At 41.4% G+C, this 26,745-nt stretch overlaps 2 protein-coding genes across 6 annotated transcripts in view; one reads left to right on the top strand and one right to left on the bottom strand.

Annotated features, from left to right (window-relative positions):
* Positions 1–1,080: 1,080 nt before the first annotated feature.
* VPS37A (VPS37A subunit of ESCRT-I) lies at positions 1,081–19,461 on the bottom strand. Of its 2 annotated transcripts, none has more exons than XM_045017663.1 (12): positions 19,123–19,461; positions 13,412–13,486; positions 12,111–12,225; positions 9,977–10,077; positions 8,670–8,877; positions 8,391–8,461; positions 5,732–5,859; positions 5,590–5,648; positions 5,438–5,506; positions 3,017–3,160; positions 1,760–1,840; positions 1,081–1,439 (listed from the first exon to the last, which is right to left on the bottom strand). In XM_045017663.1, the coding sequence occupies exons 1-11, from the start codon at positions 19,251–19,253 to the stop codon at positions 1,760–1,762; spliced, it is 1,182 nt and encodes a 393-aa protein (XP_044873598.1). In that variant the 5' UTR covers positions 19,254–19,461; the 3' UTR covers positions 1,081–1,439. The 2 variants fall into 2 exon arrangements, with proteins under 2 accessions (XP_044873598.1, XP_044873599.1); XM_045017664.1 differs by lacking the exon at positions 19,123–19,461 and adding an exon at positions 18,667–19,015.
* Positions 18,746–26,745, top strand: part of CNOT7 (CCR4-NOT transcription complex subunit 7) — a 36,536-nt gene continuing 28,536 nt past the window's right edge. The window contains exons 1-4 of one of the 4 annotated variants that reach the window (XM_045017666.1): positions 18,746–18,877; positions 21,498–21,701; positions 22,187–22,380; positions 25,345–25,506. In XM_045017666.1, the coding sequence (XP_044873601.1) occupies positions 21,585–21,701; positions 22,187–22,380; positions 25,345–25,506 (473 nt within the window). In that variant the 5' untranslated portion in view covers positions 18,746–18,877; positions 21,498–21,584. Of the gene's footprint in view, positions 18,878–19,057; positions 19,180–19,526; positions 19,546–19,568; positions 19,723–21,497; positions 21,702–22,186; positions 22,381–25,344; positions 25,507–26,745 lie in introns of those variants that run through there. The other 3 variants (XM_045017667.1, XM_045017669.1, XM_045017665.1) reach the window with 3 other exon arrangements.

Genomic DNA, 26,745 nt, shown 5'->3' on the forward strand with positions numbered 1-26,745 from the left:
GTCAGATTTGACAGGATTAAGTAGTGTTGCTGCAGACTCAAGATCATGAAAAAAGTTCTCTTTTCAGAAAGTCTACTGCATTTCCACCCTGCTTCTCTTCACCTTGTCAGAAGAAGTGTGGGAAAGAGAGAGAACAATATCAAGATTCCTGAAGAAAGTTACAACTATGATAGAAATAAAACAGAGAACTGCAGTAACTAAATCTATCCCAAAATTCAGGACGTAGCAAATGTATCTATTTGTCTAGAATCTGTACTTTCACTTCATGACTCAGTTCAGTGGCAAGACAGACTAGAAATTTTTTTTTAAATGTACTTAGGGTTGCATTTTTCACCTGTAGAACATCATGGGGCCTTTGTTTGTAATTTGCAGTTCGTGCATATTAAATATATATCCCCTCCCCTAAAAGGAAGCGCACCTGACAAACAGGTCTAGTGATCAAAGGACAAAGATCTAGATATCACCAGATAAGAGTTCTATTCATGGCCCTTATCATGACTCACTGCACAGCTACTGAAAAGTCAGTTTCCTTGTATATTGAATCCAGGTAACTACCACCTCACAAGGGACTTGAGAATTAAATTAAAGCTTGTAAAGTGCTTTGAGTTCCTCAGATGAAAGACACTAAACACCACAAAAACTATATAAAAAGGTGGCCTGATTTTTTTTTTCTTTTTATATTGTGCAACAACAAATTCCTTTGGTTTTGCTTAAAATGAAAGATGATGTCTGGTTGAAAACTCTGTAGCTAGTTTCAGTGGTGGGTGCCCTGTCACTTCAGAATGAAGAGTCCATTTGTACTCTTAGTATAATAGATAGTATATTTACAGACTGCTGATATAATATTTTTCCAAAGCATCCGTTCCTTAAACTGATTCTACTTATCCAACAGGATGCAGGAACATTTAGTATGATATTATTTGAAATAAAAATAAACTGGCATTGAACATTTTTGGCATCAAGGAAGGGAAGTCTGATATTTCACTGACAATTATAAAAAGCGTTACCAATCTCCTCCCCACAAAGTTCACCATCCTCAAGAGTCTTCATAAAATAACCCAAGCAAATGTTTCAAATTCAAAATACAAAAAGGTATGGATTATGTTTTATAAAATGTACAAAGCTAGCCAAAGTTACACATTTAGATATTTAATCTCTAAAGAATGGCAGGATAGCAGCAGGAACTTAAATATGGTAAGGACTATCAACAATAAATACAAGAAATATTAGTGCAAAGATTGCAATAGAAGGATTTCTTGAATAAAATGAGAATATAAAGAGTCGTTCTAATTTGTACAAAACAGTCTCAGCACTGTATACAATCTGTTCTATAAATACAACCATTTATGATTAAATGCTTATTTGCAAATAGGTGTTAGAAAATGTGCTTTATTGGGTTTGTTCACTCTTCTCTTGGCAGGTCTAGTTTGCAGGAAAGTCTATGAAGACAAAAATTTCTATAATTAGACAGTTTAACCGCCTCAAAAGCTATTTTGCAGCTCCTTCCTTCCCCCCAGTTACAGATAGGTATTTCAGGAAGTAGATGTTCTCCCCAACCCACACTTTTTGAAAATACCAACTATATCCTTCCTTTGTATAGAAACAAACAAGGAACTTTGACTTGAAATTGTTCTACATCAAGAAATGTTATGGGAAATACTAATAATTTTAACATGACAATTGCAGTTGGTAAATATAGAGTAAGTGCTATGAAGGTAATGCAAAGTGTGTGGGAGTTTGCCTTCATGTAGCAGTTTACCTATAGTGGAGCATGAAATTGGCTGTGCATTGTTATTGCCTGTTGAAGTTTCTCCTCTTTGGCTCTTCTACAGTGGCAAATCTAAAACACAAAAAGTGGACCAGTTAGCTCTGAAAAGAATAACCTGCTATGTTTCATTTTTGTATTCTACACACTCAATCCCTATTTCTTTCTTTTTTAGTTTAAAAGTTGCCTATTTCATGGAATCTTAAAAGAGAGACTGACCTGTGGACCACTTCCCTACCAGCAATTCCATCAAAATTCACTCCTATTTGCAAGAACACTCCTGAAGCAGTTGCTTATGTAGAAAAGTAATTAGGAAAATATTTACAGTATCATTAGATGACTTTACTATGATTTATCTACAGGAAACAAGAACAGAGACCAAGAGCACATGCAGTGATCATGAACCATATTTTAAGACTTCCCATTTTAATTATTCTTTATTATTTCATCCTTAAAGGGTTAAGGAAATTTAAAAGTTATGAGGTTGAGACTCTCAACACAGCAGATTATTCTACATACCCTGTCTCTTCCTTCCCCCTCTTAAAACTGCTCAACTGGTTTTCTTCCTTATTTCAGTGCAAGAATGAGAGGACAATACTATATGTGGGAGAAATCACAGAAATGTAGTACTAGAAGGGACCTAAATAGATCATCTAGTCCAGTCCCTTGCACTGAGTCAGGACTAAGTATTACCTGGCTCACTTAAAGATGCATCTCATTGCTCTTGCTCAAAAAATGGGATGGAAGGTTACGTTTCATCATGCATACGCATTTCTGTCCACCTTGTAACAATGACATTATGTCTCATTGACAAAAAAATCAGTGCGCCCTCTCCCCTTTGCTCTATGTTTTTGTGCTAAACTGTAAAGTAAGTTACAGGGTCACTGCTATCTGAGTGTGACAAAACCACAAGAGATGCAAGGGGCTCTGCCACAAAAGTACCTTCTAAGATTAGGGGAAGTGAGCATAATAAAAAGGAGTATATAGAGGGCACATACAAGAATAAGCTAGAGTTCAGGTACGTGAGAGGGAATTTACAAAACTACAAACCATTTCTAATGTTACTGACAAGCTATACAAGATATGCTGCCATCTTGGAAGAATCAGAATAATTAGTTAAGACTTTTAAGAAGTGTGCAGCAGGTCACAGAATCCAGCATTCTGAATCACAGAATTGCTCCACTCTTAAAAAGTGATCACTCATACACCCCACTTGTTCAATTCATTTCTGCTCGAGAATATATTACATACTGTTCTCTTTTCCATGAAGCTACTAAGAAAGTCATCTATTTCCATTTTTCCTTCCAAGAAATCTTCTGCAATAGTGTCAGACTCCTCTTCGGCTTCATGAGCAGCTACTTTCAGTCTGGCCTGCAAAGCACTGGGACTGCAACTCTGAGGAAAAAAAGTTTCCTGCTAATGTTAAATGATCATTGAAAACCATCTTTATTTTACACAAGGTAGATAAAGGAATGCATGAAAACAGCTTAATGGGTGTGGGAGAGAACATTACTGTAGTATCTTAAAATTAAGACTGCTATGCAACTTAGAAATTTGCCACCTACAGAAATCAGGGAATGTTTACATTGATAAAAATAATCTAGACAGGAACACAGAATGAAGACGACATTTGGCAGAGTAACTGATTTGGGCTGACTTACCCTTACACCCATGCAGAGCTCCACTGATTTCAGTGATGCTGTGTGTGGTTGTTAAAGCCCACCCTCACAGATCTGACTGCAGGGTCCCCAAGGCCTTTGAGATCACTGTTTCTAGAAGTCATTATTAAAAGATGCTCTAAAGCAAAATATAAAAAGTAATCAATAGGCTTCACACTTGAAGTTCACGCCAGAAACTTAAGGACTGGTCATGAACCTGAGTAAGTGGAGCCAGGTGAAAGTACAAAATCTTTATAATCATGGCTTTCAGATACCTTTGGAATACAACTGACCAGAATAATTTAGTTTACTTTTTCTAGGAGGAATCCTGTTAAAAAAATAGGATATTCTCCTAGTCCCAGCAACATGCTTGTATCTGTAAATTGGTATCTATGTGAAACAAATAACTGAATGCATCAAGACAAAGGGAAATTTAAGCTGAACATACTGGTATTTTTCCTGACTAAACATCAATTTGACGAAGAAGAAAAGTTTTATGCCAGCTCAAAACCAACTTTTAAGCTATCCAACTCCTGTTACCTTTTCTTTATACAGCTAGGCTCAAAGCCAATTACGCTGTCCACATCTCTATTTTTATAACACACCTTAGCTGCACTTGAAAATAGTCAAGTCTTGTTAAACTGTGATACTGATGTTATTGAGAATGACCTACTTATAGTTGGTACTTTTATACATATTATGTGGAGATCTAAGCTGGACTTCAGCCCTGTTCTTCTTTCCCCTGAGGTAAGTTTATAGTGCCTGGCCTAGAACTCTTAGCTAGGTTTTGACTATGTTCTTGATTTTATCACCTAGTTTGTTACAACTCCTCCCATCACAACTAAGAGTTTGATTAAATCACCCTGCTAAATGGCTTAGTTAATGGATTTTTTTTTTTTTTGGTCAGTCTCTCTCCCCAATACCTGCCATTGACCAAATTTGTCAGGAACAACTCTAATGGCACCATCACTCAGCATCTGACAGATTTTTTGCTACTGTACCACTGAGGGTATGGCTACACTTACGATTTGCAGCGCTGGTCATCCAGCTGTGTAGGAGCAGCGCTGGTGTGTGGCCACACTCACAGCTACCAGCGCTGGTGTGTGGCCACATTTGCAGCATTAGCAGCGCTGTTGGGAGTGATGCATTATGGGCAGCTATCCCAGCATTCAAGTGGCTGCAACGTGCTTTTCAAAAGAGGGGGGTGGAGTGGGGTCTAGTGTGACAGGGAGCGGGGGGAGAGAGAGAGAGAGTGGATTTTTGGAGCCAACACTGTGTGTTTAGCTTCCTGCCTTGAAAAATCAGAACATGTTTCCAACCCCTTAGTCTTAACTCTTAATTGCAAACAGCCTGCAGCCAACACGACTCCCTGCTGTTTCATTCACTCCCTGCCTGCAATCTCATTTGATTGTTTACAGCCAGGTACAGATGATCACAGCAAACAGGAGCTCTGTTTGTTTTTTAGATAAGCAGCAGCGGCAACGGAGCTCCGCGCGGAGCTCGTTCACAACAAAACAAAGAGAGTAATTTAGTTAAAAGCATTCTGGGATACATCCTTATACCCTGGAGGCCAATCACAGCGCTGGTGTGTGGCCACACTTGATGACCAGCGCTGCAGCACCAGCGCTGGAATCCTTATTCCCCATGCTGAGTGAGGTGTACGGCCAGCGCTGCAGCCAGGGAGTTGCAGCGCTGGAAGTGCCCTGCAGGTGTGGCCACTTACTAATTGCAGCGCTGGTGGAGGCTTTCCAGCGCTGCAAATCGCCAGTGTAGCCATACCCTGAATGTGAAACAGAATCTTGGTTGTACTACCACCTTCTGTTTTGTTTTTAAGCCAACTTGACTCTCACAGAAATATTACGTAGCTCTACTTTACTCAAATCATGGGACCCATGCACACTCACATAAAAGCAGAATCTGGCCAGAAGAATATTCTTGAAAATTTTTATTAAACTTTTGTCCATAATTTGTAGACTGTTATTCAAAAGACAACATGAAAATAAAAAAGTTATACCTCACTAAGCTCATGCTGCCTTTGCATCTTCTTTTCAATGGTGGTTTTCATCTGAGTAAGCTGTTCATACTGGGGGGGGAAAAATATTTCTTAAAAAAACAATGAACATTTCAGCTATTTCTTTTCCAGAAAATTTATTTTTATTCACTTACTTTATCCAGCACTGTTTGCCTTTTTGCCTCTAGACTGGGTTCCAACAGTAAATTTTTTTCTGTAAAATAAATAAGCTGTTTAATTTTAAGAGACCACGGTTCTGAAAACACACCCATAGTTATAAATATGTTGAAGTCTTACTTGCTAACTCTTCAATGCTTTTCACTAAGTCATCTTTATCCATTATGATTTGCTTCAGCTGTGGCAGATTCACAAACTGTTCCAGCAAAATATCCTCTTGCTCATTCATATCTGTCAGCTGTGGTATACTGGATTAAAAAAAGAAAAGGATATACCACAAAAGACCAATCAAAAATGAAACCTAGCAACTTATTTGGGATTTATTTTCCTCCAGCAAAGAAGCCATGTTGTTTTATATTTTCTTGCACTGGACTCTACCATCTGCAGTGGACAAGCATTGAAAGGCGGTGTATTAGTGCCTTTAGTTTCAATCTTTACTTCCTTAATGTGCTCCTGAATGTGTTATCTAGTTCTGATGCACCACAATTTGAGAAATTAGACTAGAAACATAATATTGTTGGCAAATTCTGGAGCCCTATGGAAAAGCTTAGGAGATGATGCATTGAGTCCACATTTCTCTTTAGTCATCTTGGAAGGCTCTGACTTGCTGGCAATGTTTCTTAAAAATATAAAAACAAAACAAAACCCCTTTGCGATATATAAACATATGCTACTAGTGCTTACAAGCCTCATATATAAACTGCTTGTTGACAGCCTGCATAACTTTTGACACACCCTTAAGAAGGAATTTTCTGTTTCCAGAAACCCTCAGAATCTGTTGTTCATCCTGCCAACCCTGGAAATGTATAGGAAAGGTCCACTGATTTGCATTCTACAAGAAAGAGTTTTTGGTTTAGTCAACTATTATAACAGGGGTTAAGAGTAGGACATCAGAGGTGAGCAAATCCATTGTTTGAGACTAATTTAATTGAGGAGTCCATTTCTTTCAGACAAATATATCTAGCTTGGGAGGCTGTTTCAAAAATCTGAAGGAAATTCTCCAGTGAAAGCTAACTGTTAATGCCTTGCCACAGCTTAAAATAACAGTCAGTCAGTCAAGTGGAAGTATCTGTGAGTATCTATGCAGTATGGTATCAGAGGGGTAGCCGTGTTAGTCTTAATCTGTAAAAGCAGCAAAGAGTCCTGTGGCACCTTATAGACTAACGGACGTATTGGAGCATGAGCTTTCGTGGGTGAATACCCACTTCGTTGGATGCATGTAGTGGAAATTTCCAGGGGCAGGTATATGTGTGTGTGTGTGTGTGTGTGTGTGTGTGTGTATGTGTATGTATATATATATATATACACACACACACACACACACACATATATACACACACACACACACAGGTACAGGTATGTGTGTGTGTATATATGTGTGTGTGTGTATGTGTATGTATATATATATATACACACACACACACATATACATACATATATATATACACACACACACACACACACACACAAGCATGAAGCAGGCTAGAGATAACGAGGTTAGTTCAATCAGGGAGGATGTGTTCTCCTACAGGTTTTTGTATATTGCCATTCCTAATATCTGATTTGTGTCCATTTATCCTTTTCCGTAGGGACTGTCCAGTTTGGCCGATGTACATAGCAGAGGGGCATTGCTGGCATATGATGGCATATATTACATTGGTGGACGTGCAGGTGAATGAACCGGTGATGGTGTGGCTGATCTGGTTAGGTCCTGTGATGGTGTCGCTGGTGTAGATATGTGGGCAGAATTGGCATCGAGGTTTGTTGCATGGATTGGTTCCTGAGTTAGAGTTACTATGGTGCAGTGTGCAGTTACTTGTGAGAATATGCTTCAGGTTGTCTGTGGGCGAGATGATGGGGTGATAGATAGCTTGGAGTGCTTCAATCTCCCTGGACACACAATAGCAGATCTAAAGGTAGCCATCCTGCAGCAAAAAAACTTCAGGACCAGACTTCAAAGAGAAACTGCTGAGCTTCAGTTCATCTGCAAACCTGACACCATCAGCTCAGGATTAAACAAAGACTGTGAATGGCTTGCCAACTACAAAAGCAGTTTCTCCTCCCTTGTTTTTCACACCTCAACTGCCTCATCCTCCCTGATTGAGCTAACCTCATTATCTCTAGCCTGCTTCTTGCTTGTATATATATATACACATATACATACACACACACACACTTCTGCCCCTGGAAATTTCCACTACATGCATCCGACGAAGTGGGCATTCACCCACGAAAGCTCATGCTCCAATACGTCTGTTAGTCTATAAGGTGCCACAGGACTCTTTGCTGCTTATGTAGTATGGATAAATGTTTATTGTAACAGCAAGTATTTACAACATAAGTTATAAATATTCACAAAAGTTGAAGTCTTTTCTATGGGGGACTGCTGTAAGCTGCTTTAATACAGTATATGCCTTCCTGCCATCTTTTTCTAGATGTTACGCTTACTGGGTGCCTGGTGATGCACAGGAAAACAGTTTGAAGGATACAGCAAGAGACTCTTTTTTAATTTGTCAGAGTAATGTAAGACAGCATTTACCTATAGTTCCCAATATATTTTCCTATTAAAAAATCCTGAGCGAGAAAAAAAACTGAGTTAATAAGATATGTAGCAACCTACAGAAACTAAGGAAGTCATGGTAAATATGAGTACTGTTTTCTCCTAATGAAATTTTCTGGTGGCTGTCTAGCAACAAGAAAAAAAAAAATTTTTCCAGTTCAAGCAGTAATTGTCATATGCATTACCACAAAGTAACTACGTTTTTCTCCAGGATCTTACCTTAATTCTGAGAGCTCTGGAAATGCATCAGGAACATCAGGCATCTTGTAAGTGAAACCATTCTGGCCCACCTGAATAGAAGTTTAAAAGCATTATTTAAACTTTGGATAGTAATTTCTTTCTTTTGCTTCTAATCTCATCTAAAAGCCCTTGCCATAGCAAGAATGGTTGCCTCCGCACACATCTGCCCTGAGAAGGATTTATATTCAATGTCTGGACTAGCTCTGAGGGATGTAGGTGTAGACTGCTTAAATGATAAATCTCACTACACATACAAACCTGTAATAGTGCATCTGTTGTTGGAACAGGTAATGGCAGGTCTGTGATCAAGCCATAGGACGGAGCAGCGGGTTTGTCTGTAGTGTAACCTGATTCAGCAACTGGCACAGAAGCTATAGATCTATTTGTTTCTTGTGGCGGGTATGGAGGAAGAAACGGAAAACCCTGAGGAGTATAAGGAGGCATTCCAGCTGGTTTACTGTAAAGACTAAAAAAAAGAAAAAATTTACCATCAGCAACTAATTGTTTACTGTTCATTTATGATATTTCAAGAATACATCTGAAATTACTAGCACACATGCAAGGTACTCGGTTGTTGAGCTTTTGAAGTAGTACACAAGTATTTATTATCTCAAAAGTAATAATAAAAGTGAGAATAATAAAAATGATAATTCTGCGAGAGATACTTTACCATATGTTGCTATTTATACAATAATACTTCATTATGAAAAACTTTCTAAGTAAGTTCAATTAACTCTCTATCCTGGTAAAGAGTTGAAAAACAAAGTTATATGCTCTCAGATTTGATGTAGAGCCAATTGCAAATGTAAACTCAAGTTTTATGCTTCTCAGAAGTTTGTGGATACATCAATTTAAACCTGGTTTCCACTGAGAAGCCCTTACAAAAAATGAGTTGCAGTGTCTATTAGGGTTTGTTCACCCTACAAAACTTAAGCGCATCAGCAACAGATAAAGTTTTTAAGCAGTTTCTGAAGTGATTAACTTTTTAAATTCAAAATTGCATACGACATTGCTTGTCAGTGATCAATTATTTCTAAAGTATGGACAAGGCTATAGTGTCTAGGACCTGCTTTGCATATTTTAATCTAATTATCTATTTGACAGATTCTCAAATGAATTAAAGTTTGGGAGTTTCAGATCCTGAGGTCATCAGCAGGGCATCCAGGAACAAAAAATGCTTATGGGAATAATTGCCTGAAGTACTTGTTTTGCTATTGATACACATTCATTAATCTTCCGAAACATAAAAGCACTAAAGTCAAATTAACATGATAATACAGGAAAGCCAACTATATCATTTTAAAATTGACCCTAAGTGGACAGATCCATGCCTATCAATTGGCTGAATTAAACATTTCCAGTCTGAAACAAAACCATTTTTTTAACTTTTTGCCTCTCCTCCAACTAATTTACATACTAATTGTTTCCAGTTTGTTCATTGACATATTGTTACATTCATACATTTCCTAAGAAAATCTAAAGATGAATCTGGAAATTACTTGTCCAGGTTTTGCACACACTTGAATATGGTGTGATCTCTCAATTTTACCTTTATGTATACTTACTATGGAAATGATGTTGAGCTAGGAACCAAAACTGGGGGATTCTTCCAAAACTCATCCAGTAAGCTCTGAATAATTTTTCCAAGGTCAGAGTGCATTGTGAACTGGTAGAGAACAAAATCTATATTATATTTAGCACTCCTAAAGTACCAAAGAAGCTCACCAAAAAAGAAGTGCATGATTTCTTTTGAATGCAAATGTGACGTTACTGACATAAACTGTGACCGTATTGATCATTGTTGCAACCAAGGTCATATAGTGGCACCAAATCTTGTACAAAGGAGGTTAAGTAAGGTGTCTATGACAAGGTTATGATTTGCTGGTTATGATTCTGCTATCTGTAGGCATGTATCTTTTTGTATTTAAAGTTATAAATATTGGCTCTATACTGTCTGTATTTCAAACTTGTGCTATGCTTCTGGGTGACACCCAGACAATTTGGCATCAGCACTGCCTAGCCTGCTTGATGGGCCATTAAGGACCATCAGCTATACAACTGACCCATTGAGAGAAGACAGATATACCTTGTGACTCAGCAAGGCATGCAGGGACATGCCTATGGACAGAATTCTAAGGTTTTCCCATGCCATGCACGGGGTAGCTTATTTTTGGAACAAAGGAAGCACAGGCCACATGGCAAGAGACTATAAAAGGCAGCTGCAAATCCTCCATCTTGTCTTCAATCCTGCTTACCTCTGGAGGAACTTTGCTACACTGAAGCTCTGAACAAAGGACTGAATGACCCATCCCAGCTGTGGATGTATTCCAGAGACTTGATTTGAACCTGCAGTTTATTCCATCACTGCTACAAGCCTGAACCAAGAACTTTGCCATTACCATATGTAATTGATTCTATTTAACCAATTTTAACTCTCATCTATATTTCTTTCTTTTATGAATAAACCTTTAGATTTTAGATTCTAAAGAACTGGCGACAGAGTGATTTGTGGGTAAGATCTGACTCATATATTGATCTGGATCAGGGGCTTGGTCCTTGGGAGCAGGAGAACCTTTTTTCTTTTACTGAGGTATTGGTTTTCATAACCATTCGTCCCCATAACGAGTGGCACTGGTGGTGATAATGGGAAACTGGAGTGTCTAAGGGAATTGCTTGTATGACTTATGGTTAGCCAGTGGGGTGAGACCGAAGTCCTCTCTGTTTGGCTGGTTTGGCGTGCCTTAATAGTAAAGGAAACCCAGCCTTGGGCTATAACTGCCCTATTCTAAGCAATTTGTCCTGAATTGATACTCTCAGTTGTGTCCCGCAGAGGCCGCATCATTACAGCAATATCATATGAATATGCCTAAATAAGAGTTATAACTCATGTATAATTGCATCCACATTAGAAGGTTGTGTAACAGTACAGAAACAGATAGCTAATGCGGTAACTCAAAATGTGTAAACAAGCCCTTAGGGTTTTTAATAAGTCATTTCTTTAACAGCTGAAGTCTCCTGAGCTGTGAGTGGGTGCTGGAAATCTATGTATATATTCCATTATCAGATATGGGTTATCTATATATGAAATTGTTTGATAGAAAGATGACTAAACAGACCTAATGCTCATCTGAAAGCTCAATAAGTTAACACATTAATCTGAAATAAAAAGCCATTCAAAGAATCAAAACTACAAAATTGGCTCTGTTATTTCAAAGTATCCAAAAATGACTAGGAATTTCCTAGAAAGAATTTTCCACTAAATGAACTGTAGTAAAACAACTCTGATATATACCTGTTCTGGCAGAGAAAACAAATGAAAGACGTAAAGCTAACATCTTCAAGACCTGCTTAGTGTTCCATGCATCAGTAAATTGCAAAGTAATCTAATTTTAGATTACAACAATTTCACAACAAAGCAGGAAGACGTCTTTGCAAATCAGACTTAAGTCACAACACATGGTGCTATCCATATTTAAGAAACCCTACAGTAACCGTTCAAGTCACTGAAGCTTATAGTAGTGCAACAGAAGTTGTTCTGGGATATTAGTAAGGAATACTGTGTGTTTCTTTGTTTTTACACAAAGCACATATAGATTAAGTTTTGTATTCCTAGTAATTTGTTGTTAGATGTACTAGAGAAGTCAGAGTGCTATATATATATGAAACCTGTTATATAACCATTAGGGAAATTATACATACATTGCTTATTAATGGACATGCCACATACACTCCTTGTTTGTCCATTAAGTGATGTCTTATTGGTGGGAAAACACTGATCACCGGTTTTTCCTGAGGAAACTGAGGAGGAAGCAAGCTGTAAACACAAAAATACTTTATTATTATTGGCATTTTTAACAGTCTGTGATAAGCTTGTCTTATTATTCCTTATTAACAGGAAAAACTATGGAAACAGAGAGAGGTGCATAAGAGGGATTTTTACTTCAGATATATGTTACTAAATTTGTGGGGAAAAAAGAGTCAGTAATGAGTCAGTAATATGAATGGTGACCTCTTTGAATACTTCTTTTCTGGGATCAGATCAGTTTAAACAGCAGGAAAACAAAAACTGCATGATGTCTCTTCAATAAAAGGAAGAGAATGTTAATCAGAATGTAAAATGGTACTGAGGAGGGTAATTGGACTCAGAAAAGGAGAGAGCAGATTGTACTCTCAAGTGCTGCTAAATAGGCTTAAATACCTCCATGATGTTTTGCGATATACAAACTTTGGGCTTGCTTACAACAGGAGACACACTGCAGCAAGCCAGGGTGTGAATCTATAGCTTGCACTGTGGACCCTCCAATGCACTAAAAGTTTGGTAATGCACTTATACATACTCCTGTTTCAAACAACAGCATGTGAAAGTACACTATGGAAATTTTAGTGCACTGGAACAGGGTCTACACAGGACATTACCATGTGGCAAGCTAGTGTGCCACAGATGCACACCCTGGCTTGTCACTAATGTCCCATGTAGACAAGCCCTTGGAGAGAAAAGGGCAATGCCCTGGGAACCACAGGAGAATTAGGCTCTGTGACCAGGCACCAGAGCAAATCCTCTAGACTAAAGGAGTAAAAATGTGCAACTAGAACAGCCGGGGGGCCTGAGACCATAGCATGCAAATTCAGAAGAAACACTGTAAAAAACTCAATTTACAGTAGAAAAGATTAATGAAATAATGATCTTGTATGACTGATGTTTTAGTACAGAGAATAAAAAGAATTAAAGAAAAGTTTCTATTAGTAATTAAATTCAAACTTTAGAAACTGCTTGCCATTTTATGTGACTTAGCTTCTTGCTGAAAAAATGTAGGCTTGCTTTGGAACTGAGCCTGAAAATATGACATGTGCTTAACTTTGAGTATTTACTAGTACAGTAAAGATAAGCACATCTGTAAGCCTTTGCAGGAATGGGGCCTTAAGTTTTATTATTGTTACAATTTACAAGGCAAGATTTTAAGTTCCTAAAGTTGTGTTTAAGTAGATCTTGCGCTACTCACACGTTAATATTAATTGTCACGTTGTTTATGGTGAATGGCAACCTATATTCCACATCTTTCTGTATTTCGGCAATGCTATAAAGGAAAAAATTGTTGGAGTCCAATTAATAATAAGTACAACATTCACAAGCTTACAGACATTACTTTGATTTGTTTTTCTACTATACTTGTTAAAAATGAAAGAAAACAAATTGTTGCAACTACTTAACATCTTCACAGAATGCTGACCTAGATAAAATTAAAAAGAGAAGGACGGTTGTGAATTTTTAAGACACATGACTGCTGCTTTATGACAGTGTACATAAAGGCACTAGAAAAATCCAGGCTTTGTAAATGTAATGTCATCTCCATTTCCCCAAAACGTAATTCATCTTTCTAATTGCAAAGATAATCTTCATACTATGAACAGATTCCTCTTTGTTTCAGTGTGTAGCCAGGCAGACTGAAACAACAAGACTAATGGCTTGTCTACACCATGCAGCTTTTAATGACAAGGCTGTGTCGACACAGCCCTGTCGCTAAAAGTCAGTGTGTGCAAACACGCTTTGTCAGCACTTTTGCTGACAAAATACTTCCAGTCCCGTGAGCGGCATTAGCTTTGTCAGCAGGAGAGCGCTGCGTCGGCAAAACATTTGTCTTTTGTGGGGGGGCTTTTTTAAGTACCCATGAAAGACAAAAGTTTTGTTGACAACTTCGCAGTGTAGACATACCCTAAGAAGTGTGTGAACTTTTTTGTCCTAGCTTATGATAAATTAAATACCCACTTCATCAATTCACTGAAACTTTTCCTATTAGCCTGTCAAAAGTGATGTGCTATGGCTTTGGCATAATAGATGAATTTTATATAGCACATTTTATCTGTAGTTGAAGCATTACATAAGAGCTACGTGCGCTAGCTATAGAAAGACTCATTCTTGCACAGTTGTGTTACAGTCTATTTTAAGAGTTATAGAAATTTAATCTAGTAAGATAAACCCATAGCATGTCATTTTTGAGAGATGACTAGGGGAAGTGAAATACACACATATATAAGACACTTTCAAACTGGAAGTCATATTTAAAACAAAATGCCTTACTTGTGTTGCTAAAAGCATCTTGTTTGCTAATAAAAGAAAGTTATTCATCTTTTGTTATTGCACTACCCCCTCTATAATGTAAATTGATTAGTCATTCTGACCTGTTTCTAGTTAGTTTCACTTTCAGGTTCTCAGGCACAGGAACTGTGCTTCAATGTTCTGATTATAAATAATGTAGAAATGTTTAAAGACAAAACAGTCATTCCTGTAGAAACTGCACAGATATTAACAGAAAAGTCTGCAATTTGGGGGATAAACAATCATAGGTTTCAAGGTCATCTTTAGGGGACAGAGCAGTGATACACACTGAAGGGCCACTATTTAATCAAGTGGAATCTCATCATGAAACAAGTAACTGTAAAAGATGTTCTGAAACTGTGTTTAACAGTTGACAATTGCAACATTCTCATTGTTGGCCTCTGAAACATACGCACGGCATGCCTTTAGTCCATATAAAGCGCAGCCAAAAACTCATCTTCACTGCCCATCAGTTTAATTATGTAACTCGCCATAATGGGTCTCTATCTACTATCACATGGAAATTAAGCTTATCACCACCTCAAATCTCTATGTAATTTTGCTCCTTCTGTGTCAGGCTTTGCATTGTCCTCTGTTCCCTCTGCTCTGCCAGTGCTCCCAGTTTGTCTGCCCATTTGTTAGCTTCTCTCAAAATCACCTCCATGCCTTTCTCTGCACTGTTCCCTAGGCATGATTCAACCTTCCTGAACTAATTCACAAAGCTCCTGTCTTATCCACATTTAAAGTTCCACTCTACCAAGCTGCTTACAATGAATCAAGCTGACGTGTACGAACTTGTAATGTATAAATTAGACTGGCCAGTAGCTCTGCTAAAGTTAAATTTGAGACTAGTTTACTGTTTTACAGCCAATTTTTCCAAGTGTTCTAAAATTCAGATGTTTACTCAGATTGCCTAGAAAATTCCTCTGCCTCATGGAGTCTGGGGTAGGGCTAGTGGTCCAAATTTGAGCATATCTGCTCCCCAGATATAGTCTACCTAAAAAAGTCACAGGAATCAAATTTTTACAGTTCTTCTAATGAGATAATTTTTACTACTGATCAGCCAACACTTTTTGGTGCAAATTTGGAGTCAAGGGATTCCTCAGATAGCACACCCCAAATAAGGAGCTTATTTCAATATTGAAAGTGCTTTAAAACTCAGAAGCATAATGAGTAGATCTTGAAAATTGGTGTTCTACAGTAGGGCTTGGGCAGCCTTTAGTAGGAGGGGGAAGGAGAACACCCAATTAGATGAACGAGTCAGTTCACACTTCTAAGTAGGGTGACCAGACAACAAATGTGAAAAATCGGGACGGGGGTGGGGGGGTAATAGGGGCCTATACAAGAAAAAGACCCAAAAATCGGGACTGTCCCTATAAAATCGGGACATCTGGTCACCCTACTTCTAAGAGCTGCTGTTGTATTTATCTCCAGGGCCCAATTCATCAGAGACTATCCTAATGAGTCAAATGGGCTACTTCACACCTCTGTAACCCTCCTATTCTGCAGAAGGTTGTACAGAGCCCCTTCCTTCTATATTAGCCCCCAAAGTGGAGTGCAGAGTCTGGGGTTCTGCTCCTCTCCACTCCTCATTTACAGCCTTCAGCTGGTTACTACTTTCCTTCCTCCCTATGGCCTCTCCAGCTATATTGGAGGAGGGATAGCTCAGTGGTTTGGTTGTGAGTTCAATCCTTGAAGGGGTCACTTAGGGATCTGTGGCAAAAATTGGTCCTGCTAGTGAAGGCAGGGGGCTGGACTCAATGACCTTTCAAGGTCCCTTCCAGTTCTAGGAGATTGGTATATCTCCAATTATTACCTATTACTGAGGGGCTGGGAGAAAGGCAGAGCTGGTAGCAGTGTCTCAGGCTAAGTTTATAGCAACAGGAGTGGTTCTCTGGTCATCCTAATGATATCTACACCAGGGGTTATGTTGGCTTAACTTGTGCAGGGGTGTGGATTTTTCATACATAGCTGAGTCAACCTAACTTTTCGTGTAGACCTGGCCTCAGCAAGGTGTACCCAGAAGCCTCCTCCTCTGCACCCCCAGTCACACACGCCCTCACTACACCACTTCCTCAAAATCAAGGAAAATTCACTGCCCAGAAACATTTTTAATGCAGAATTCTTTAACTCTTTATTTTCTGGTTTTCAGAGGTTTAAGTATAACTGTACTCAATGTTCTGGAAAGGTATGGCATTGCCAGTCAACTTTAACTCTATATCAATGACATTTTTGGGCAATGAATTGTATATGATTTGCCTATTTTTATTCACATTCTTTCCCCTAATTTCTGTCTACTTGTCTGTCCTTAGACCATGAGCTCCTCAGAACATGGACCATCCTTATGGAGTGTTTTGGGAAACCCTAGCTCTTAGCGGGCACTACCTTAAATAAACAATAGCAGTATCTCAACATATTAGTAACACCACAACTCAACCATCACAATGAAGTATCAGGATATTGTACCAGGATTTAGTGGTGCTCTTCAACTACTAAACTTAACTTTGTTCCCCTCTCTTGGTGCTTGAAAGAGAGTGTGGTTTTCTTCTCCTAGCCCCCATTCCTGATGGAGGAGGAAAAAGTTCTCTCCTCTGTTTCTCATGCCAGCTGCTTGAAGAGATCACACTATCGGTTTAGCACTCCCTTGCACATCTTGAAAGTATGATAATGCTTACGTGATCAATGCAAATCTGAATGCACCATGAGAACTGCATGTGGGTCTAAAGCCACAAGTTGGGCAACACTGGGTTATAGCGCTGCAAGACTTCAATTTAACTGGAAATGTGCATTCTTAAACATAACAGGGCAAACCTAGTTTTGGATTCTTATAGACCAGCAGTTCTCAATCCATGGCTAACATGCAGTCCAACCAGCACACAGCTGCAGCCCAGCTCAGCTGTGTGCAAAAGGTCACAGACCAGCTCACCAGCTGCCTCCTGGCCCCGCATGGCAAACTCGGGGCCTGGGCTGTGGGCACAGCACCAAGGTCAGGATCCAGGCTGTGAGTTGCTGCCCGGCCCCGCACAGCGGCAGGGTCGGGCTGTGGGCTCCTTGTCCGGCATTGCAGAGAGGCAGGTTCGGATGTGGGGTCCCGGCTGCCTCCCCCAGGACTCCACCCAGTGGCAGGGTCAGGCTCCGGGATCCTGGCTGCTCCTCCCAATCCCTGGCTCCGCACAGCAGCAGGGTCGGAGTCTGGGGTCCTGGCTACCCCCCGGCCCAGCACAGCAGCAGCAGGGTCTGAGATCCCTGCCCTGTGTTCTGCTCCTGACCCCACTCTGTGGAGGGGTCCTGGGCGGAGAGCGCTGGGTATAGGGGTTTGGGAGGGAGGGGGGCACTGTGGTTCTCAACCTGCAGCCCAGGTAACACTTTATGGGCTGCATATGCAGCCACAATAATAAACAGGTTGAGAATCAATGTTATAGACAATTGTATCTGGAGGTTAGGGCTGTCAATTGCATTCTAAATCCCACAACTGTGGGAAATTCATAGATTTTAAGCTTAAAAGGATCCCTTAGATCATCGGGTTTGACCTTCTCTGTAACACTGGCCATAGAATTTCATGCTTACCCCTGTGTTGAGGCCAAATAACTTGTGTCTGACTGACTAAATTTTATCTTCTAGAAAGTCATATAGTCTTGATCTGAACCCATCCACTACTTTCCCTTGAGAATTTATTTCAATAGTTGATCACTTTCACTGTGAATATGTCCTACTTTTACTTTTTGAGACACTGACTTTTGTTATACCTTTCACCACTAAACAGAAGAACCCTTTAGTTCCAGGTACCTGTGAAGGTACTAATACATCAAGACCATGATGCCTCACAAGCTTCTCTTTGATAAGAGAACAAACTGAGCATTAAGTTTCTCACTGCAAGACTTTGTCTACAGTAGGAGGGTTTTGCCAGTGTAACTCTCCTGGCAAAACACACCAATGTGGAGGCATTCTTATCTGTACAAACATGTCCACACTGATGCAGCTTAAGTTTAAGAGAATAAATTATACTTTTATAAACAGATGTGCTAGTGCAACTACCTCCACATTACGGCTTTTATAAGTGTCACAACTTTAGTCACTTTGGTTATGTTTTTGCATCAATATGAGAAGAGGCAACAGATACCACCACCTCACCTAAATTAGCAACAACATTCAATTAGTTACTTTTTATTCATGAAGACCAAAATAAAGGAGGGCACAGCTGGTCCCCTGCGTCGTTAACAGCACCGCTTAAGGAATAATTGGAGGGAGGGTCCACCCTTTACAGATGTGCAAAGGCAAGGAAGGAGATGAGGTTGCACGTCCGGGAGAATCCAGCACTATCCCTGGCGATGATGCAGGAGAAGGAACCCCACGCTTGCCTCTCGTGGCCCAGGTGGACTTCGCAGGGCTAACAGTCACAGAACGGCTCTCTGCACCGCCGGACTCGCCAACCCCCGGGGCGGCGCCGAGTAACACTGGGGCGGGGGCTGCTCTGGGGCTCAGAAGCAGACGGAGCCCGTAGCAGAATCAGCGCCGGAGGGGGGTGGGGGCGGGGAGGCAGGTACCGCTGGGCAGCCCGGGAGGGAAATAACGGGGGAGGCTCCAGGGTGACTCCCGCCCACCCCGCCGGTCACTCACGCGGAATGGGCGCTGCGCAGGGACTCGATCTGTCGCTGCTTCTGCTGCTGGAGGCTGGTGAGGGCGGGGAGCGGGGCCGCGGGGGACGAGGAGGAGCCGCCGCCCTTGGACAGGGGGAACAGCCAGTTCATCCTCCCCGCGGCGCCCGGGCCACCCGGCGCCCGCCGCCCCGAGGGGGAGAACGCAGCTCTGCCCGGCCGCTGGCGGGGCCGGTTCGGTGCCCTCAGCCCCGGGCTCTGCTCGGAGACAGGAAGTCAGGAGCGCGAGCCACTGTCCCCTGAGACAGCAACGCACGCCTGCGTCATCACCGCTCGCGGCCGCATCTATTGGGACGCGGCGGCGGTGGTGCCTGCCGTGCCGCGGAGCGCGGAGCGCGATTGGAGCCGAGCGCGCCCTGCCGGGGTCAGGGGTCAGAATTGAAAGGTCAGGGCGCGGCGCGCTGAGATGATGTAATGGCTTTGTGCGGTGGGGGCGGCAGGTTCTGCGCTTCTCGGTGCGACTCGCTATTCTGGGGCCGCCTCCGCCGCCGCCGGGTCCCAGCCAGACCCCCCACCCCCGGGCCCGGCTCTGCCCCGCCCCGCCCGTGTGAGCCCGGCGTAGGTGAGAGCGGGAGGGGCCTGGCTTCCGGGCGTGCTGGGCTGCGGGGACTCGGGCGGGAGGCGGCCTTTCGCGGGGTCTCTAAGCTCCGGAGCCGGGGTGAGGGGCGCGGCCAGGCCTGGGGGCTCCGCGTGGGGCGCGCGCTGCTCTCCGTTTTCAGCTCCTGTTTGCTGGGGTGGGGCGGCCTCTGCTCGCGGCCTGGATCCCGCGGCACCGGGCGCTGCAGCCCCCTGACCCGCGCCGTGCGCCCGGGCTCCGTGTGGGCTGAAGGTAGCGGAGCTGGGGCAGGGCGGGTCACGGACAGTGGGGTTGTGGGGGCTGCGGTGCCTGTTACGGCACCTGCGCCAGGTAGCGAGCCGCTCCCAGCGCGGACCCTTCCGGAGTTGGAGTCTGTCTCTCCTTAGAACGGTGCGGAATATAGATATATATAGATAAATATAACTCCACCAGGGTCTCGTGAAACCATGCGGTGCTGGCGGCTGTCTGACCCTTCCCTCCGTCACTGCATTTCACTCTGTTAGTTGGCATGTGCTGCGAAAGGCACTCCGGCACAAGCTCTCCGAGGAGAGAGAGAGCATTGAAGGAGTCCTTGCTGGAGGCATTTCATTGCAGCGCGGAATATTCTTATCTGAGATGCCAGCAGCCTGCCTGGCTTTGTGCAAATTGGCCACACCAAATAAATTAACAAAACTAAAAAGTTCTGTCCGTTTTTAAGTAGGATGTCATCTTTTAGAATCATAGAGCTGTAGGGTTGGAAGGTCTCTCTTGAGATCTAGCCCAGCCCCCAGCGCTGAGGCAGCACCAAGTAAGCTAGACCATCCCTGACAGGCATTTGTCCAAACTGTTCTTAACACCCCCCCCCCCCACCTTGGAAGCCTGGTCCACAGTTCAACTACCATTATAATTAGAAAGTATTTCCTAATATCTAACCTACATCTTTCTTGCTGCAGATTAAGCCCATTACTTTTTTTCTATCACCAGTAGATGTCCTGTTTATAACAGCCCTTAACATTTTTGAAAACTCTTATCAAATACCACCTCAGGCTTCTTTTCTCAAGATTAAATGGGTCCAGGTTTTTTTTAACCTTTCCTCATGGGTCAGGTTTTCTAACTCTTTTATCACATTTGTTGCTATCCCCTGGACTTTCTTCTACTTGTCCACATCTTTCCTAAAGTGTGGGTCCCAGAATTGTACACAGGACTCCAGCTGAGCCCTCACAAGCACCAAGTAGAGTGGGACATTAGCTCCTATTTCTTATGTACAATGCACCTAATTAATACACCCCAGAATGATGCTAGCTTTTCTAGCAACTGCCTCACATTGTTGACTCATATTCAGTTTGTGATCCACTACTCTCCCAGATTCTTTTCAGCAGTACGTCTGCCTAGCTAGTTTATTCCCTATTTTGTTTTTGTGCATTTGATTTTTCCTTCATAAGTGAAGTACTTGTAGAAAATCTTTACTGAATTTCATCTTGAGTTCAGACCAGTTCTCTAATTTGTCAAGGTTGTTTTAAATTTTAATCCTGTCCTCCAAAGCGCTTGCAACCCCTCCCAGTATGGTATCATCTGCTTATTTTATAAGCCTACTCTCCACTCCTTTATCCAAATCACCAATGTAACTATTGAATAGTACCATGTTCATAAACTTTCAGTGACTAAGTTTTACTTTCATTTGAGTTTCAGGAAAACTGTTGGCTCTTGCTCTGAAGGTTAAGGAAGCATTCTTTTACAAATCATTGGGAATCAAAATTTGTATTTATGTTCTTGTCTTTTAGGTAAACATCTAAAATCTATTTTATGAAACTGACCCTCAATCAAGTATAACTCTTTGATGCCTGGTATCTAAATCCCCCCCCCCCACTATGCCAGCAGCTACAGTAGATCATAGCCAAAGAATTTGTGAAGTTTGGGCTTGTAACCTGGATGAAGAAATGAAGAAAATTCGTCAAGTTATACGGAAGTATAATTATGTTGCCATGGTATGTCTGTGACTGAGCCCTATTTAGTGTACTATGTGGTCTAGTCATGTTTTCTCAGTGGGTGAGGTAATATAGACACACACAGCTGAGTAAGCTCAAAAGCGTGTCTCTCTCACCAATAAAAGTTGGTCCAATAAAAGATATTATCTCACCTACCTTGTCCTCTAATATTCTGGGACCAACATGGTTACAACAACACTGTATACAAGTTTTCTCAGTGACAAGAAATTAGTCTTTTTCAATCCAGAATCCATTGAAGAAAATGGAAAGTCTGAATTATCGCTGCAGGTAATCTATCGTGGTGATAGTAATGTTCATCTCCCCCCCCCCCTTTTTTTTAAAGGATACAGCCATATACCATATTTTCAGTGAGAGTTATAAAGTTGTGTTTTTGGAAAAATGCTCTTCAGATATTTATATTTGGAGTGGGTGTGCTGCAGATAAGTTTTCTCTTTTGTTGAAGCTGTAAACTTATTTTTTTACAGGACACAGAGTTTCCAGGTGTAGTTGCAAGGCCTATTGGAGAATTCAGAAGCAATGCGGACTATCAGTACCAACTGCTGCGCTGTAATGTAGACTTGCTGAAGATAATTCAGCTAGGACTAACATTTATGAATGAGCAAGGAGAATACCCTCCAGGAACTTCAACTTGGCAATTTAATTTTAAATTTAATTTAACGTAAGTGGTGATAAAATCTTATTACTGTTGGGTTTTTAGTTTTTTTTTTTTTTTTACACTGAAGCATGTTATAATTATTACTTGCATAGTATTTATTTAAAATCTCAAAGGACTGATGTTAATACATTTTTAGTAAGTATGGTTCTTTCTACTTGGAGTATAAGACACTTTAGATACAAGAAAAGGCCATTCAGGCAAATGGACTTCTGCTTTCTTGGCTCATTAGTCCCACATTCCTGTATTTTCCTTTATATATTCTGCTTTATCATCTGTGTAACTTAAGGATCAGTCTTGTGAGGTGCTGAGCTGGGAGTCGAGGGTACTCAGCACCTTGAAGATTTATTCTATACTTCTTTCATATGCATTTTTAGCCTGTAACTGAAGTAGTTCTGCCTAAATTCTTTGTTTCTAGATTGTCTAATTTCTGATGGTGCTAGTAATGTGAAATATACTGTAAAAGGAATCTTTCTTAGTATGTAGCATGATATAATCGCAAAACCATTAAGTTGAGAGAAACCAGACAAAGATTAAAAAAAAAAAAAAAGTGTTAGGGCACAAAACTTCATTTTTGTTGCCAACAGTAGTTGCACAGGGTGCGGAACAAGATATCAAACTTTCAGCCCAAACTTGGTTAGTCAAAACAAAACAAGTATGCTTTTTACAGTTCAAAAGGAAATTTCTGGATTTTATTAATAAAATTAAATCCTGAATATTACATTAACTTCCTGCTCATTAAAATTAGATTTTTTTTTTGACACGCACTTGTGTAAGTAATGGATTTAAAAAACCCTCACAAAAAATCCTAACTGAACTGAAAACGTAGGACACCAAAGTCTTCTATCTACACAACAAGTGTGGCATAGGCAATGACAGCTAATGTTCATAAGGTCTGACTTGGAGTGGCCCATTCTTACATAGTGTCATTTATTCATAATGTATCAAAGCAATTTACAGAGTGAAATAATAATTAGAAATAACAGAAGAGGAATGAGAAATTAAGAGGAAAGTGGGGGAGATTCCAAACTTGACATCAGCAGTTGCTAGAATGTTGACTGTTACATGAGCAAGTCTTTGAAGGACAAGCTAGTGAAAGAACAAAGCTATACTCATGTTTATTTAGAAACCAAAATGTGGTTGGTTACCTGAATAGGGAACCCAGTTGGCTTCATTAGGCCCCAGAAGTTAATAACTAAAAGAATGTTGTTGGTTGCTTTTAGCTACAGTTAAGGATTTCCTCTCTCCCAGTCTCCTGTGCTGGTAGTCTTCATTTGGTGGACTTGTTCAGCAGTGGAATATTAAATATATAAAGATCTGTATGGGTCTCATTTACCACAATGATGGGTGTTGTATAGGACTTACTTAAATGTAGAAAGCTTTTAGGGGTACCCTCTGAAATACATTGTATTGGCAATAGTATTCCCTTTTCTTACTATGCATCATTATTGTGTATATGTGCAGCAAACTAGAAGTTTAGGGATTTTTTAATCTCATTATTACACTGATCAATAGGAGGAGAGAAAAAGGTCAAGATTTATAACTTCAGACCTGGGAGAAGGGGGAAGGAATTTTCCCTGGGTAATCTTCCCTCCCTAGCCCTTCCAGTTTCTCAAAATCAATATGCTCAGCTTGTCTTTCTTGCTTGTTTTGAATGTTTAGTAATAGGGTCACAGAAATTTTGAAAGGGAAAATGATTTCCTAAATATTTAGGGTGTATCTCAAATTGTATCTCAATTTCCTTGACGATTAAAGTATTAGAGTGAATAATATATCTTGGTTGAAATCTATCCTTATGACATTAGTAGGGCCCAAGCACATTCACAGTTCATGTTGGTCATTTCATGGTCACAGGATTTAAAAAATCGTAAATTTCATGATTTCAGCTATTTAAATCTGAAATTTCATGGTGTTGTAATTGTAGGGGTCCTGACCCATGAAGGAGGTGTGTGTGTGGGGGGGGGGGGGGTCGCAAGGTTATTGGGGTGGAGGGTTTTGGTACTGCTACACTTACTTCTGTGCTGTGCAGACAGTGGTGCTGCCTTCAGAGCTGGGCTGCTGGCCGGGAGCCCAGCTCTGAAGGCAGAGCCACCGCCAGCAGCAGCAGCACAGAAGTAAAGATGGCATGGTATTCCTACCCTTACTTCTGTGCTGCTGCCTGCAGAGCTGGGCCCTCAGTCAGCAACCACCACTCTCCAGCCGCCCAGCTCTGAAGGCAGCAGTGCTGAAGTAAGAGTGGCATGGTATGGTATCTGCAGCCACCCAGATTTGAAGGCAGTGCAGAAATAAGGGTGGCAACACTGTGACCCCTACCCTAAAATAACCTTGTGGAAACCCCCCGCAGTTCCCTTTTTGGTCAGGACCCCCAATTTGAGAAAATTTGGTCTTCCCTGTGAAATCTGTATAGTATAAGGTAAAAGCACAGAAAAGATCAGATTTCACGGGGGGAGACCAGATTTCACAGTCTATGATGCATTTTTCCTGGCCGTGAATTTGGTAGGACCCTAGAAATTAGGGAAAGTAGTTTGGTTATGTGAAGGAAGAGTTTGTAATCTTGTCTGAACAACCAGTCTTCTCCCAAATATCTATGATTAATATAAGAAAATAGTCCTATGTTGATCCCTAGAGAGCTTGGTTCAATTTCTTTGCTGTTTCCTTTAAATGTTCCTGAATTTTATCTTATAATGGGATTGAGGATAATGTTAAAACTGCTTAGTCAATACTGTGTAAAAGAGTTGTTTGTTTTATTATCACCAATTTTAGTGCACGGTTTTCAGATATGTACATATTTAACAGTTATATCATGGTGTCTACATTGTTAAATCTATTTTAACACTGCCTATTGAAACAATGGGCAAAATGTTCCAAGTATACACATCATTCTGTGCTGGATTTTACTTATAAACTTGATATTGAGGCTGTGTCTTTGTGTGGATCTGAATATTGTATTACTTATGTGTCTCATCCTAGGGAGGACATGTATGCCCAGGACTCCATAGAACTACTAACAACATCTGGTATCCAGTTTAAAAAGCATGAGGAAGAAGGAATTGAGACTCAGTATTTTGCAGAACTTCTTATGACATCAGGAGTAGTGCTGTGTGAAGGAGTCAAATGGCTTTCCTTTCATAGGTAAATACTGCACATAAAATAATATTTGAGTTGGCCAGTTCTCAATGCTATTCTGATGCCAGACTTAAGAATGATTGGCCTGTGCTTTTTAAGCTGTACATCTAATGCTGAATTAGTTTAGGGTATAGTGAGATAATTTAAAAAGCTTTGTTAATGTTACTCTTAGGGTCTGGGCTCCCAACTTCATAGTAGTTCATTTAGAAACTAATGACGTGTGTCTTGTAACAAGATGAAAAACCATTGGTTTTCAGGAGCAGCCTTATAGAAAGGAAGCACTGTATCTTTCTATTTGTTTTGCTTTGACAGTTCCCAGGTCAAGGGAGAAAGCAGATACATAATTCTCCTTGTGTACGCTAGTCAAGTAATTGGAAAACTGAAAATAGTTGCTTAACATTATTTGAGGGGGAAGGACACCTCGGTACAGCCCTGAAGACTTTTAATAATGCTGGTAGGGAAAACATGAACCTGTCATATTAAATGCACAAAATACAAAACTTTCAGATGACTGAAAAATGTATCTTGTTCTTATGTGGGTCACTCTCAACTACTTAAACCAGGCCTGCACAACATATGGCGCGGCCCGCGGAGCCTCACTGTGTGGCCCGCGGGGGGATTCTGAATCCCCCGCACACAGCGCTCTGCGGGCAGCCCAGAGCCCTTTGAATCCCAGCAGCGGTGGGCAATCAAAGGGCTCTGTGCTGCCTGCAGCGACGGCGGGCAATCAAAGGGCTCTGGGTTGCCCACAGCCGCGGGGAGCCCAGAGCCCTTTAAATCCCAGCCGCAGCGGGCAATCAAAGGGCTCTGTGCTGCCTGCAGCGGCGGCGGGCAATCAAATGGCTCTGGGTTGCCCGCAGCCGCGGGGAGCGCAGAGCCCTTTAAATCCCAGCCGCAGCGGGGAATCAAAGGGCTCTGGGCTGCCCGCAGCGGAGGGCAGCCCAAAGCCCTTTGAATCCCGGCCTGCGGCCGCTGATTGCCCCCTCCACGGATCCCTGCCCTAACTACCCCCCAGGACTCCCACCCCCTATCTAACACAGCTGGTCCTTGTCTCCTGATATCCCTCTCCCAGGACTCCACCCCCTATCTAAATGCCGCTGCTCCTTGTCCCCCGATTGCCCCCTCCCAAGACCCCGGCCCCTAACTGCCCCATGGGACCCCAGCCCCTATCTAAGCCTCCCTTCTCCTTGTCCCCAACTGCCCCCTCCTGAGATCCCTCCCAACTTCCCCTCAGGACCTCACCCC

The sequence above is a fragment of the Mauremys mutica genome, chromosome 5, assembly GCF_020497125.1.
Source record: "Mauremys mutica isolate MM-2020 ecotype Southern chromosome 5, ASM2049712v1, whole genome shotgun sequence".
NCBI lineage: Eukaryota > Metazoa > Chordata > Testudines > Geoemydidae > Mauremys > Mauremys mutica.

Coding starts and splice junctions, on each gene's coding strand:
- VPS37A (XM_045017663.1), bottom strand. CDS start 19,253: ATGAACTGGCTGTTCCCCCTGTCCAAGGGCGGCGGCTCCTCCTCGTCC. Junction 12,226..13,411: donor GTGACAATTAATATTAACGT/GTGAGTAGCGCA, acceptor TTGTGTTTACAG/CTTGCTTCCTCCTCAGTTTC. Junction 5,860..8,390: donor CCAGAGCTCTCAGAATTAAG/GTAAGATCCTGG, acceptor TTTTTAATCCAG/TATACCACAGCTGACAGATA.